The sequence below is a fragment of the Aythya fuligula genome, chromosome 17, assembly GCF_009819795.1.
Source record: "Aythya fuligula isolate bAytFul2 chromosome 17, bAytFul2.pri, whole genome shotgun sequence".
NCBI classification, from domain to species: domain Eukaryota; kingdom Metazoa; phylum Chordata; class Aves; order Anseriformes; family Anatidae; genus Aythya; species Aythya fuligula.
Window position 1 is genome coordinate 9,916,095 of NC_045575.1, and position 15,337 is coordinate 9,931,431.

The 15,337-nt window shown below is 46.4% G+C and overlaps 1 protein-coding gene across 2 annotated transcripts in view; it reads right to left on the reverse strand.

Moving 5' to 3' along the window:
- Window positions 1–4,630: 4,630 nt before the first annotated feature.
- HIC2 (HIC ZBTB transcriptional repressor 2) overlaps window positions 4,631–15,337 on the reverse strand; it is a 73,914-nt gene continuing 63,207 nt past the window's right edge. Inside the window, exons 2-3 of one of the 2 annotated variants that reach the window (XM_032199021.1) lie at window positions 13,194–13,332; window positions 4,631–6,959 (exon numbers count right to left, since the gene is read on the reverse strand). In XM_032199021.1, the coding sequence (XP_032054912.1) occupies window positions 5,211–6,923 (1,713 nt within the window). In that variant the 5' untranslated portion in view covers window positions 6,924–6,959; window positions 13,194–13,332 and the 3' untranslated portion in view covers window positions 4,631–5,210. The remainder of the gene's footprint in view (window positions 6,960–13,193; window positions 13,333–15,337) is intronic. The other variant, XM_032199022.1, reaches the window with a different exon arrangement.

The window sequence follows — 15,337 nt, forward strand, 5'->3', positions numbered from 1 at the left end:
TTTTTTTTTTTTTAATATATTTTTTTCATTTTTTTGAAATCCTGTAGAGAAGACCCTGCGGACACATCTTTGTGTTTGCAACTTTCTGAATTACATTGCAAAACTGTGCATACAGAATCTGAGAAATAAATACATTCATTACTGCACATACATATTGATACAAAAACAACACTGTCAAATAGTGTTTGCACCATCTTTGTTAGATATTAAGACCAGGCAAAATTAATATTTCATTTTCCATCAGCCCCCCCCCTCAAATGTTTGAGGTGGCTTTGGTGTAGAAGGTAAAAGCTACAAAGGGTCAAGACTAATGATGGGGAATTTAAAAAAAAAAAAAAATCCTTTTTTTTTGGCTTCAGCGGTAGTTTAGCAAACCATCTTCATTGGTCATCTTTCGACTGTTCTAACATGCAAATCAAGCTTAGGTTTCACCTAGAAAGCCTTGCAGGTTTTGGTCGGTCTCTTTGCGCGTGACTGTAAGGTCTGGAGTGAATCCATCCAGCTGTTCAACTAAAAGGTGGCTCAGACAGTCCGAACGGGGAAGCTCAGGCCCCAGCACAGCTCTGGACAGAAACAGGAGGCCACATACCTGCGCTCTCTGCCTCACCCCAGACCCTTAAAGCTACCCAAGTCACGGCCTCATCCTCGCGGGGACGTCGGCCGCCTCTGCGCAGCCCCTGCCCGGCGCGGCGGGCGGCTCAGAGTTGTGCGTACTCTGCCACGTCAGCAGCCACAGAGCCTCACAGAAGCTGCGTGCCAATAGCTCTTTGGTGTCTTCTGTGGTCTCTGTGGCTCCTGCTAACTCCCCCAGATGCACAGAGCTGGGCTTTTTTTTTTTTTTTTTTTTTGCCAGGAATTTGGTTTTGGACGTTCTGCAGTAAGGACTGGAAAACAGTTCAGCCCAGCTCACCCATGGCTAGCGGTAAGGAGATGTGCTGGGTACAGCGGCTCCCACCATCCTCTGCCAACACCCTTCTCTGATCTCCAGAGCTTCTCACGTCTCTCCCTACCCTTTCTTTACCCACTCCTCCTCCTCTGAGGAAGAGCTCGGCTGGTTTAGGCCAAATACCAATATTCGCCTCCCTGCCGCACCTGCAGACCGAGGGCCTGGGAAGCCCTGGCTGCGGTGGCCCTAGCCCAAAGCACCTCCTGCTTGCCCAGACGGAGACACTCCCAGGAGTGCCTCCGCGGTCCTGCCTGGGTCTCTCCTGCGATGCCCCTCGTGGGTTGAAGACAAAACCCCTAAATCTCCGTGCCGTATTTCTGATCGCCCTCCCCGAGCAGTGCTGGAATGCAGGCTGGGTCGCAGGTTTCCCCTCTCGGTTTGGGGAACGCTGCAGTAGCCTTCAGAAGACAAACCAATGGAAAAAGCAAAGATTAATTTTGACTGGCCCCTAGATCTGTTGAGGTCTGAAACTGTAAAAGTTTATGTAAACAATGAGATAAATATATTAGTACTTTTCTGAGCCAAGTGAGGTTCCATACTCATTCAAATGTGCTTTGGTTTAAAAAATAGTTTTGTGAATTTGGGTATGAGCTTCTTTATTTTTTATACAACTTTTGCTATTTTATCTTTTTTTTTTTCCTGTTATTCCGAAAACATTCTGGAACTAAGTGACTAAAGCATATACTTAAGCTGCCAGGCCTCTTTTTTTTCTTTTTTTTTTTTTTCTTTTTTGTTGTTTTTAAATTGCTTTATTCCTCTTGAGGCTCTTTGTGTATTTCAAAAAAAAAATTAAAATAAAATTAAAAAAAAATGCAACTCCCTCCCCCCCACCCTAAAACTCTTAAAATCTTAAATATGAAACTAGTGTTTTGCTTTCTCATTAAAATACAGAAAAATGTTTGATACAATACTATGTCGTACAAATGCAGTTGAGTGTTCAGGCCCAAAGCAGGCCTTAAACAGTCCCTGAAGTTTTGAGTATTATTAGTTATTCATTATTACTGTCACAATTTGGAAAATGTTGTTTATACTCAATCTATGGAACACAACTTTACACAGCTACTTGAAAAAAAAAGAACAAAATTTCCTTTTGTACAATACTCTCGCTGTACACAGACTTTATGTCGTATTGTTTAAGTGCTGGGGGAGGGGGGTAAAGTTTAAAAAAACGCTCCGGAAAAAAAAAAAAAAAAATCAAATAGCATTGGGTCCTGAATCGTCACAATGATTCTCAAGGCTTAAAAAAAAATGAAGCGGGGGCCTGGAGGGGCGGAGGGGTTAGGAGAGGCTGCACCACCCACACACGTGCTGTAAAAATGGCACTAACTGAGGGCAGCAGCTCCGGCTGCTCCCAGGGGGGCTCTGCTCAGGCTCCTGCTGTCCCCAGGGCCAGAGCCACCGCAGGGCACAGCCAAGGGGGGCAGTGGCAGCGGGGGGCAGAGCTCAGCGCCAGCCGCGTGCCGCTCACCAAAAGAGATAAAAATTGTTCGGGCAAGCTGGGCTCCACGGGTCTGGAGCCAGGCAAGGGGAGCCGTGCTCGGCAGGCAGCCCGGGGTCCAGCTCAGCCTGCGGGCTGCTGGAGGGAAGGGAAAGGCAGGGTCAAAGTGCCTAGGAACTCATCTCGCACGGCTGTCCCTGGGCCCTGCTGAGACTTGCTCCGAGAAAAAGGTAGATGGCAAGGCCTTCCCCGTCTCACCCCGAGACGACTCCGGGGACGTTCTCAGGGCTTGGCAGGGAATCGAGGGGAGAAGAATTCAATATATATTCAAAACGTGGAAGTGCTAAAGACACTAAAAACCCACCTAACCCCGCAAAAGAAAACAGTGCATCGCGGCACAATGAGCAAAAAGAAGGCCAGGCTCCCCTCATGCCCCCAGCTCGCAGCGGGGCCGGAGCAGGCAGACAATGGCACGAGCAGAAGCAGAGCGGAGCGGGCAGGAGAGGGGCGAGCGTGTTCCCTGTAACGTGACACCAGGCCAAGGCGCAGTTGGGTTCTCTATTGCTTGGAGCCTGGATTCCAGTTTCCTCAGTTCATTCAATTGACCCAAAAACTTCTTTTGGACTAGTCTACCTTAAAACAAAACAAAACAAAACAAAACAAAACAAAACAAAACAAAATGAAGCTTATATTTCTTTGTTTTAGTTAAACATGCTCACTTTTTCCTTTTTTTTTCGTTTTTCTTTTTTGGTCAAAACTTAAAAAAAATGGTTTCGTTTTTTGTTTTTTAAAAAAAGACAAAATATGAGGTTTGGTAAACCCTACGCATAGAGACTATACTGGTTTGAGCAGAAAAAAAAATATGAAAAAACGCAAGTGTAAACCTTACTCAATTCAGAAGGGATGATTCTACTGGCTGTGAATTTTTACCACCACAGTCACGGGAGGCTTGAAATAAGCCATAGCTTTCCACAAGGTCACGCCAACAAAGTCAAGGGGGCCAAGAATCGGTGGGCTACGTTCTCTGTCTTCTCTCCTAAACCAATAGCAGCTGTTGGCTGTGATGTCTTATGCAGATGTTGCAAGAACATTTTGTTTCTTTTTCTTTTCATTTTTCTTTCTTTTTGTGTGCGTGTGTTAAATTGTCTAAAAGGGAGGATATGAAACACTTTGGTTTGCTTTCTCCTCCTCTCCCCCACCTTATTGCACTCTGGATTCTAGTAAATTATAGGCTGCTATGCCCTCACCCTCTGTCCTGCCAGGTGTTTGCAGACTGACCCAGATGTGCTGGGGGAGCGGAAGATGAGGGGGACATTTTCCTCTCCCCAAAGTATCCAGAGTCAATAAACAAAGCTGGAAAGGGCCCAGAAAGCTCAGAGAAGTTTTCTTCTTTTATCTAAAAGTTACTACAACCAGCCAAGAGACTGCCAGCAAGCCAATCCAAGCAGCCAGCACAGCTTCTGGCGCTGCGTATTTTTTGCTTTGTCTTTGGCCAAGCTTTGCGTTAACATTTCTCTAGCTGACTTTCGATGGAAGGACAGGGTGGTAAAAATCCCTTAACTTTAATTTAGCTTCTACTTTTATACATTTAATTACTTACAATAAGAGAAAAAAATGCCTAATCTTTCACTAACCATCTTATTGTTCTCATGAATTCAAGAGGTAGCAAAGGTAACAAGTCTGTCCACACAGACTCGCTCTTTAGTGAGGGAGGAAAGCTAAAAACATACACACACACAAAAAATAAAATAAAAAATAATAAAAAAGTACCTAAGGAACTTGTAGCAAGTCCAGCCTACATCAAACCCCCTCCCCACCCACCCACCCTAGAATTAACCTCAGACCTTCCAGTTCAAACATTCACATAAACGTTACAATGGTTTTTCCTTTAATAAAACAAGTACCTCTAAGCAAAGAATATTCATACGAAACTACTAGAAAAGTAAAGACGACCCCCTGCTCACTGAAGGAAATTCCCAGGGCATCCAGGCCCTGTTCAGTCATGGGTAAGGCAGAAGAGGTTTGCGTGTTTTGTGGGGAAGGGTGGCGTGTGGTTATGCGTGCCAGGGAGAAAGATCAAAACGAAAAGAGGGAGGGACGGCGAGGGAAGCATCACCACTTCTTGAAGTGAAGCACTCTGGCAGTGCACGCCTCGGGAGGCTGCTCTCCCCACCCTGGGCAGCCCATGGGCACGGCTGGGGGGTCCCACCACTGCTGTGGCTTTCCCACCGGATCCAAAGGGGCTGCCGACCCTGTGAGATGGTCCACAGACACAGCTGCCACGCTCGTGAGGGTGATGCTGTGTTATTTCACAGCTGCTCAGGCCGCTGAAAAGATGTACTTTTTTTCTTTAATGGCAAGAAATGCCCCTACTGAGTTGGATGTTAAAAGAGGATGTGAGTAGGGTAACAGCAACACAAAGGAACGAGGCAGGGAGGAGGCAGCCAGCGGAGGTCAAAAGTTCCCCCACAGTCCTGCTTCCCGCTGCAGGTAATCAATATGGCAAAGAAGTCAACGTGCTCAAAGAGAAGCGGCATTTCTTGCCAGATCACCAAGATTTGGAGGGAGAGTTGGACTAAATGCATCAGCTTGGCTGTGGACCTTTCTTTTTTTTAAAAAAAGGGAAAAAAGGAACTTTTTTTTTTTTTAAATGTTAAAGCTACATTTGTTTAGGCCTCCCATGACTGAACAGAGTGTGGGGAGCTGCCCCCTTTTTTGTTTGTTTTTTTTTTTCTTTTTTTCTTTTTTTTTTTTTTTTTAAGCAGCAAGTCTACAGAAAGGTAAATCACTGCGGATGGGCTCGAAGCTCATTCTGGAGTCTTTGGCTTATGTGGGAGAGGTATGCATTCGCAGGTGGCTGATCAGATTGCGCTGCTGGGTGAATTTCCCACCACACAGTTGACATTCGTAAGGTTTTTCTCCTGAGTGGACACGCATATGCTCTGTCAGTCGGTACTGCCGGGTAAAGCGCATCCCGCATTCCTCGCAAGCAAAGGGCTTGAGCCCCAAGTGGCTGCGCATGTGCCGTGTCATGGTGCCCCGCTGCGTGAACATCTTGCCGCAGATGTTGCAAGGGAAGGGCCGTGTCAGCCAGTGAGTCTTCTCATGCTGCCGCAGCGTCGCTGGATCCTTGTAGCTCTTCTCACACACCGAACACTTGAAGGGCCGGGACTCGGCGGCGTAGGCCTGGTTGGGGTTGGACAAATCCTCAGCTTCATCCTTGCTGCCGTACGTGCCTTCCTCCTTGATGTAAAGGTCTTCCTCGGTGTGCGTCTCCACGTGGGCGTTCAGCTGCTCGGAGCTGGGGAAGCCTTTGCCGCAGGGGATGCAGACGTACAGGTTGTCGCCGTAGGCCACTGGCTCAAACCCCTCCTGCCGGTAGACGTAGTTGGCGCTGGTGTGCCCGCCGCTCTCGCTCTCGCTCTGGCCGCTGTCGTCGCTGTTCTCCTTCCCGTTTTCCACCTCCTCCTTGCACGGGTAGGGCAGGTCTGCGCCGTAGGCTCCGGCCAAGCTCCGCTCCACAGATTTGGACAAGGGCCCCAGCAGGATGCCGTTGGGCAGCCCTTCGCCCTCGTCCCTGTCTTTGCTCCCCTCCTTTCGGTCAAAGGCGCTGTCTTTCTTGATCCACTCCTTCTTGCGGGACGAGTGCCGGAGGCCCTTGCGCTGGCTGCTCTCCGTCAGCGCGTGGTGGCACTCCTCGCTCAGATCCATCTCCATGGGGTCGCTGCTGTCCGCCATGCTGTGAGGGGCTCCGACTCCAGACTCGTCGAACGATGAGGCACTGTTGGCTGCGGGGGCTGAGGCAGATTGGGGAGAGCCGTGCTGGCTTTCGCTGTGCTGCGTGTCATCGTGGGAGGCTGCAACAGGGAGCGACGGGCTTTTTTTGGACAGGTCGAGGCCTAGCTCCTGGTCGCCGGTGCTCCCGTTCGCGCTGCCGCCCCCACCGCCGTTCTTACTGGCTCCCCTGCTTAAGGAGTGACAGTTCTCTTGGTTGGAGCTGCTGATGAAGACCTCGTCATCGGAGAGCTTTCCCTTTGACAGCTCCTTCGAGTGCGAGCCCTTCATCCCCTCATTTGACCCTGAATAGCGAGCTTGGATGACCGAAGCGGTGGAAAGTCTCTGACTCCTGGCGGATCTCCCGACCCCGAGGCCGCCGGCCTTGCCAGCAAAGGACTTGCTGCTCCGCTTCAGCTTCTTTCTGCAGAGAGCTGCCAGGTCGTGCAGTTGGAGGTAGCTTGCTGCGGTGAGGAGAGCATTAAAGTTCTGTTCACCGGGCTGGTCAGTCGTTAAGAGCTTACCAGTATAAATAAAGTCCAAGATCTGCCGGAACACAGTGGGGTTCACCATGTCCGTGTCTAAGTTAATCAGGTTGTCATGCAGGACAAGGGATTTGAAATACATGCTGCTGGCTGCCAGGATGTTCTTATGGGCACGAAACAGGGCATTTTCTACCACAATGATCACATCACAGAGGAAACCTTTGGCTCGTTGCTGGTTCAGCTGCAGTAGCAGTTGTTTGGCATGATTTGGCAGTTCCATCTCCACCTTCTCTTCCTTTCACCTTCACTTTACCACCTGCAAAACAGGAGGACGAGAAGTGTGAACCTGCTGTTTCCACTTGAGCAAGTCGACATTTAATAGACTGGCTTAACACGGTGCAGGCTGCCTTCGGCTTGACACTGACTAAGGAGGCCTGGGAATGATCCAGCCTTGCAAGCTGTGATCCTGCTCAGAGCACAGACAGGAGTGGTTCCCATCAGTGGCTCTCATTTTTGGTTCTCTCAAAACTCAGATTTGCGAGTATCTTTTTACAAAAGAAATCAGCATTGGCTGGAATTAGCATTCAAAAGCTACCAGCGAGGAAACAATAGTTAGGTACAGAGGAAAGCTGTTTCCCTTCCCTGGTGCAAATCTGAAGGGTGAATGGGGAGATAGAAAAAGGGAAGAAAAAAGAAGCATCTACCTCTCTGCCGTTTGCGTATCTGAGCATGTAAAATAATTGGCATAAGCTGCAGCTTCCCTGCTTTACCATGGAGTTTGTTTCCTGGCTTTTACATGTTGAAGTCTTACAAAACCCGGTGGCTCTGGGGTTGTGAAAATGACATGTAGCAACTAAATCTGTAGGAGATGGAATTAATCACACTGAGGTGCGAATGGGAAATCTCTTTAAGAGTATGAAAGGCTGCTTTAAAAACCAGCCCCCTGGCAATGTCCACAGCCCAATCCACTAACCTCAGGGGCTAGAATCAACCCCGAGCTGGCTGAAATTCAGGGTGTTGAGCGAGCCAAATGCCACCAAAAGTCTTCAGCAATCTGAAACTGTTTTCTTAAGTCAATTCCCCTCCCTTAGCTTGAAGGAATTTTGTTTAAACTGATAGAGTCAAATAACCTGTCTCAAGTCACGGTCTCTCTGCCCTGAAATACTGAGAAGAGAGGAAGATTGTGGTTCCCTCTGCGTAGTTCATGTGTTTCACAAACAGTATTTATGATGTGTTTTAGTTTAGATATTTATATTGACTTTCCCAGTAGTATGACGCTTAGGAAACATCTACTTTGAGGAGGATCAGAATTAACTAACTGCAACTGCAAATTTGGTAGCTAGTAAAGCACATAATAACTAGAATTTAAAGTTGGGGCTGCTTTCAGAAATCCAAGATCTTTTTCTTTTTTACTTTGTTGTTGAGACTTTTGTTCGAAAGTGCCAGCTACTATTTGTAATAGGCATTTATCTGTTAGTTTAAAGTTGGTTTAAAGCAATTGCTGAATTTCAAACATAGGAATTAAATACCAGACATAAAACAGCTACCTTTAGCCTTCCCCTTCTTCATTCCTTTCCCACTTCATGTTATTATTGAAACAGATTTCTGCTTTTGAAGGAGGAGCGGGCCATACATCCATAGAAATGAAGAGCTTAAGTTTTGTCTTAAAATCATCTTGAGTTAATGTTTTTATTGCTTGTGAGCCCCATTACCACATTCTGTCCCATCAGACTTCAAATGATGAAGCATTAGACTGAATTATCTTCTCTCGGGGTCAAGTATGTGTACTCGAGGAAAAGAAATATGAGTGAGACTCTCATTAGTAAAAATAAGCCTTTTTCAAACGTGATTCTTACTGACTGGTGATTAATAGAAAGATTTCAGTTGGCAGAAAGGTGGTAAATTTACCTCGTCCATTTCTGTACAACAAAAAGATTTTTCTTTATGAAAAAAGCTACAGAAAAGTAAACTAATGCATTTTTTCCTCCCATACTGCTGACTCGCTAGCATAGTACTTTTGTGGTTACCAAAAGAAATGCCGAGGATGTGCCTCCCTTCTTCCACGGGACACATGTCTCCACTTGGCTAGCCTGAAATTCGGTTAGGCGTTTGGTACAATTTTGTGGCCCCTGCTCAGTGCCCTGCCACTTAGTTCTGCACCCTCACGGTTCTCAGGGGCTTTTCACCTTGACCCACAGCTAAAATGCCTGCTCTGCTTTTCTCTTCTGTTCCCATCCGTTCCAGCAGTGGATGAGAACCCAGTAGATGGGGCATCCACCACTGAGCCTTTGGCACATGAATACTGTTCCCTGAGGTGGCTGCCTTTAAAAAGGGTTGCAGCCAAAGAAGGAAATGCAGGCTTGCCGTGGTATTAGCCAGTTAGTTCTTCTCTCTCTGTAGTGTTTCTGCCATAGAAATTCATTCTGCAGCATCACAAAAACACGACAGAGACAGGGATTACCAGCGCTGAGCAGTGTTGAGCACTTTAAAAACAAGTTTTGCTGTAATTAGCTACATCAGAGTTGCAGCACGCAGGCGATGTGTCTGGCTTTAGTGGCTTGCTTCCAGAATTGCTGATTAAAAGGAGGAAGCAACAAGAGAGGCACCAAATACCCACTTTTATCTAACCAGGCCAGTAAAAGCACTTACTTCTGGGTCACCAAGATATATCGATAGGGAAGGACAAAAACATGGCTTGCAACGTAACACAGCATCTCTCTGTATAAATGCATCATGCTCAGGAGACAGCCCATTACTACACTATTTTCACTGCAGATAGAATGGTGCTTCTCCACGCATATAACACACAAAATCCCTCAATAGGATTTGTAAGTGTTCCATCAAAAAAAGAAATGCAGGAAGGGAAAGGAAACAGCATAGCCAGTATTTTTTTTCCTAAACACACTGATAAAAAAGTATGTTACTGAACTAAAAGTGAGCTTATTTCCCATTCATGTGGCACCTGAAGCAGTGCCTAGAAATCTCTGTGTACGTGTTTGTCTAAGCCTTTGCAAAAAGTCAAGGATTGCTGCTGCTACTGGCAGGAAATATTTTGGGATTTTTACTTCTGTTTTTTCTTTCTGATTTAAATGATCTTGAAGCCAGGTAATGAGCCTGCAGGGAAAGCCCGGGAAGCTGACGTAGAATTATAGTTTTGCTTTTTACTGACCTTTATGAGGAAGATAATGTTATTATTAAATCTCAGGACATTCTGCAGCAGAAAAATTAGCATAGTACAAGTTGTTTAAATTACTTCTATTTATCTCACCTGTCAAATTTTACAAAAGTACTCATGTTCAGTAGGATGTAAGTATGGGGTCAGTCATTACCTCTAGGAGGTTTTAAAAGCAGTGGTCAGCTTTAAATACTACAACGCTGCCTATCACATTTGAATTTGTTAGCTGAAGTCTAACGTGGATTTAGCAGCCCCAACAAAATGAATGTAATTAACAAGGCAGGAAAACCTTCAGCCTAGTTCAGAGCCCCGTGTTTAAAGGTTTGCCAGGCATTGCCCACTGAGCGCTTTTCCCAGGACAGCCAGGTGGGTCAGAGCACACACCCTTTGACTGCGTACCTTTGTTGGCAAAAGCTTTATAGCATCAGCCTGGCTTCGGTATCTTGTGTAGTCCTGAACACAAAGAAATCCCTTCTGAGATGTCTTCCAGAGCTGACCAGTTATAAACACTTCTTAGCAATGATGCATTTTTGGGGTAGGGAAAGAGGGGGGTGTTGGAAATCTTGTTAGCAAAGAGAGAAGCAGGCATTATTCCTTAATCTGTGGCATTCCTGAGATCTCACTTCTAGCTGAAAGCATGGGACCAAAGATAACTACAAGGTTAAGTCCAGCATAAAAGTTAGCAGATCTTCCCAAACAAATGGCAGGTGCAGCCTTACAAAAGCCTTGCTATCCATTAGTTGGCAGAGAATGGCTCTTAACAAACCCTGAACATTTGGCTACCACCACCAATAACAACAACAAAAGCCCCAAAAGTCCCTGAAAAATTACAGTGGTTTATATTTCATGTATTTCAGTACAATTTTTAAGACCCCTTCCTTTTCTTTCTTCTGCACATAAATACAAAAAATAAACTCCCCATTCAGAGGAGCCCTGGCTAAGGAGAGGCCTAGCAGCTGCATTTCAGGTTAAAAAAAAACAAAAAAAAAACCACCAAACAAACCTAAAGAATATGTAAATATCTCACTGGGGCCATAGTCTATTAGCATTGAAGTTGGTGTGCAAAATTTTATTCCTTTGCAATTAAAACAATCACAAAAGGCTTTGTTCAATTAGCATTCGAGATGTTTTTTTTTTTCAGATTTAGGTTGCTTCCTAGTCATTCAAGGCACGCAGTTCTCAGAGCAGTGAACCTGCCACATATTCTTGTGCAAGTGAGGAAGGAAGCAAGGCTGAGGGTCTCCACTACCTCCACCATATCCATGGCACTGAGACACAGCACATGCAAAGGTGTGGGAAATACAGGGCACAAATCACAGAATGCAGTAATGCTGCAAGCAGATGCCACACATCAAACAAAGCTACGCAAGCTAAGAGCTGATAGCATTTTCACAAGCAATTGTGCCCAGGGAGCTGGGTAACTGAGCTGCTGTGCCCAGCCTGGAGCACACAGTGATCCAGTGGGTATGAAGATGGTGCAGAACGTACCAGCTGCTCCAGGAGCTTTGCTGCTCTCACTACAAAGCAGGAAAAACATAATTTGCTCTCAATTTCCATAAGGACTCTGGAAATCACTAAAATTAGATTGCCAAATACAGGAGAAGAGGAATGCCTTCACCCCGTTAAGTAGTATAAAATCTACATATTCATTACAGGTTTGATTCTCTTTAATAGTGCTACATCTCTTCATAAAAGTAATTCCTGAATGAATGCTAAATGGGTTATCCTAGCAACCTCTGGCAGGAGATGCTATTTGATTTCACCTCTGTGTTATAGATTGCAGCATATGAATATTGTTTACCTTTTAAGAAGCAACACCAGTGAAGCAAAGAATCAATCAAAAACAGATCTAAGGAATCACTCATTTCACGTAGAGGATTTGTGGATGGATGAGAAGGCTAGACACCGAGCACCTGAGCAGTGCACTAACCGTACTGCAGATAAAAACCAACAAACAGATTAGATGTGATGTATCAAATTAGATGCCATCAAAGCGCTAGCCTACTGTGCATGTTATAATATACTTAGGACAAGATAGTGGCCTGCTGGCTTATATCTCTGCCTTCCCAAACAGTTCTGCTGCACTGAGCACACGCTGCAGTAGTGAGCATGGGGAAGAACAAGACAAAACAGAATCACTCATTTCCTATGTTGCTCTTTCCACCAATTTACTTCTAATATTAAAAATACTTTGTCCATCTACTACTGGATCTGGGTGAAACTGAAACAGATCGCTTTTCCACCCTTCAGTCTCAGAGGAACTAACTCTTTTAGAACACTGGAAGACCCCAGTGGGAAGAGCTTTCCTGTTGCTCACCGGCTCATCTGATCTTCCTCTCCCCACATCCCAACAGAACTTATTTCCATGGCTCTCCTGAGGTATCAGTGAGGTGGTCTTTCATGGCTGCTAACCTTCCCCCTAGGAGCTGCAGTTGGCAGGTCATTAGCCCATGCCTTGTAAATGTATTCACATTCCAGAGCAGCAGAGGCAGACAGAGGAATGCACGAGCTGTGTTAGCCCACACGGTTCCCTATCCCCAGCCCCTGCGAGCAGGCAGACAGCAGAATGTGGAAGCAGAGGCAAGAACATGCACTTTGTTCATCACTGGCAGTGGAGCAGTAAAAGCTCTTTGGGGTGATCTCAAGCAGAAAACAGGATGCAGCACCCTTGTTTTCACACAGGAATATCTCACACTTCAAAATAGGTAAGAACAACACGTTGAGTTACTCGGAAAGAGGTCTGCGAGCTGGGCAAGGGAGAGAAAGCGACATGCAAGGCAGAGCAGGATGCGCAGCTGTTGTTGCAATTGTGGACATGGAAAGGAGAAGGAGAATGGAGGATTATTTCACAGAGGATACCACATCAGCAAACTTAAAGTGGCCCTTATTTAGTTTGTTACATTCCAATTAGTGCCAGGCAGAACTGCCCTCCCGGCTCCCTGAAGCAGCTCTTGCAGGACTCCCACAGAAATTGTTTTGCTTATGGACACAAGCACCTGTTTGGTACCCTCGTGCGGCAACGTTTGGACGTTTGGTACGTGGGCAATACATGCTCAACTGCTACCAGCTCCTGCCCCAAAAAGGAGAGAAGATAAAGAGGCAGATGATGTCCCCAGTCCCTTCTCTTTCCTGTCCTAGAAGAGCAAGCAGAGCCTGACATGGCTAGTCCCTTCCCTACTGCATGGCAAACTGTACAGGGAAGGGGAATCGCCATCGGTGAAAGGGGTAGGGGCCCTACGTGCATGAAAGCACTAACATCAGGAGAGCAAAGTGATTTCCAGTCATTGCAAGGCTGCAGCAAAGCAGGAACACCTTGCTATACAAGCTGAGACTACGAGCAGTAGAATGCAGATTAACCGCTTGGTTGCCGCTTACCATGCCAGGTACATTGGGCTAAAGGCACCTCCATCCAGTGCTGCCCGACGTGCCAGGTACATCCCATGATGTTCCATTGAAATCACAACAGGCCATCAATAGAACGTGGCTGCACGGATGCAGAATGGAGAACCAGGCGCTGTTAAATGCAATTAAAAAACTGCAATCAAAATTGAAACGTACATTTTAAAATGGCCACCTGCCTTAAAAATGTAAGTGCTAGAACAACCTCCCCTCCACCCATCTCCCCGGAGCTGCTGAGCTGCAGTGAACACGGCAGAAGGCCTCTGCAAGTTTCTTGCTGACTTGCTCGGGCCATCTCCATTCACGACTCCAACGGCACTGAGCTGTGGGGGGAGCAGGCGACACGGATCCAGGAGCAGCAGATCCCAAGGGTGTCTGCACCAGCTTCCTTCTGCCCACGAACTCAGGCAACTAAATATCGTCATTTAGAAATGCTTCTACAACAAGAAGAGCACGGTGCCAGAGCTTCATGGTCTTGTTCCCCACATACAGGCAATGAAAGAAACACATGAATGCTGATCCTCTGCGGTGGGGCCTTTTCCCTGTCCCTCTTCCCGAGCCCCTGGTAGCCTGTGGTCATAGTTGAGCCAAGTCCTTTGGCTTTTGTTACATCTGTGGAGCAAGGAAGAGGAAAAAGGGAATCTTGTGTACCCACTCCTGTTTATAATAATGCTTCGCTAACAATTTGAGTCTCCATTCTTGGAGACTGGAGATGAAGCTGATTCATGGTGAACTGCAGCTCATACGAGAGTCACAAAACTTGAGGTGTAATTCCACCCTTCCCTGCCCAAAGGTAAAAACAACAACATCCTTTGCATGTCAAGAAAAGGCACGTCCCACAGACACTCAGCTTGTCAAACCTAGGATATCCTCTGCAGCGCATATCCTCCTCCAGCAGTTCCTGTAATCAGCTCTGGCAGTTATCAAAGAGGATACTTGCAGGGTAGATGGCTAAGTATGGGTCTCTCTCTACAACTGATGCTGCTCCCCCAGTGGGAAAAAGAAACAACCCACCAGAAATAAGCCTGTGGCTGTTCAGGGATTTAAAATAGGTTTTAGACCTTCCTGGCAAAATGGAGCTTTTGCGGAGCTCTTGATGGCTGCATGTCTCCAGCTGTGCTGTTGGAGATAGAAATCTTACATGTGAAAAGTTAGAAGAATATCGATTATCAGTTCAACCTTAAAAGATAAAAGGCCGAATGAAAAAGGCTTACAATAAGGAATCTATCTGGAGGACAGGGAATGGAAGGGGGGACAGTGGCCTGGCAGCTAGGAAGTGTCTTCACGAAAAGGACACCGAATGTAAGGAGATCTTCATTCTTCCCAGACATCTGCTGGGCTCAGGCCCAGGACAGCATGTTCCCATTATTCCCACCTGCGTTCTTACCCCACAGTTCTGTAACTAAATCCCTTCCACAATGAGCTAACAGGGCTTTTGTATTCAGATTGTCCTGTTTTGACTGCTATGGGCTGTCGATTTTTAAATCTTGTCAATACAATGAAGAAGTGAAATGTAAGCAAGTGTTTGCTTACTGACCTGGGCTACGCTGATCCAAGAGCATTTGCTGAACTACGGACAACGGGCCGCTGCCAGCACAAACAGGCCAACCCACACTGAAACGGCCTTCAGCTTTAGGCACAAAGGGCCTGAGCCCCGGGGAGCTGGAGCTCCCCTCTCCAGCAGATCACACCCTCCAGACTGCCTAAAAGCAAGGCACCTCGCCTGCCAGCATCGGGACTCTGCAAAACCCTCAGCAATACTCAGCTTAAGGAAGGCTGAATGCTGCATTGAGGTATTTTTGGACTGGTTTCGAGACAGTAGCTCAAGAGCAGATTTACACCCAGATTACAGCAATTTACTTCTTGCTACTGTGAAGCAAGAAGCTCTTCTCCATAGTTGTGTTTCCCCTCTAGGGCAGAGATTAGCAGAGAACTGCTTAACACAAAGGTGTTTCCTACTGCTAGAACATCACGCTGCAGTCAGAAATAAAGCTTCCTGCCAATTCCTAAACAGAGCTTTTGTATACTATACATCTATTCTCAGCGTTAACATGAAGACTGCCCAGATCCCTCAGATGCGAGGAGAAAAGCAGAGGCATGGACGTCGGAGATCTTGTCAG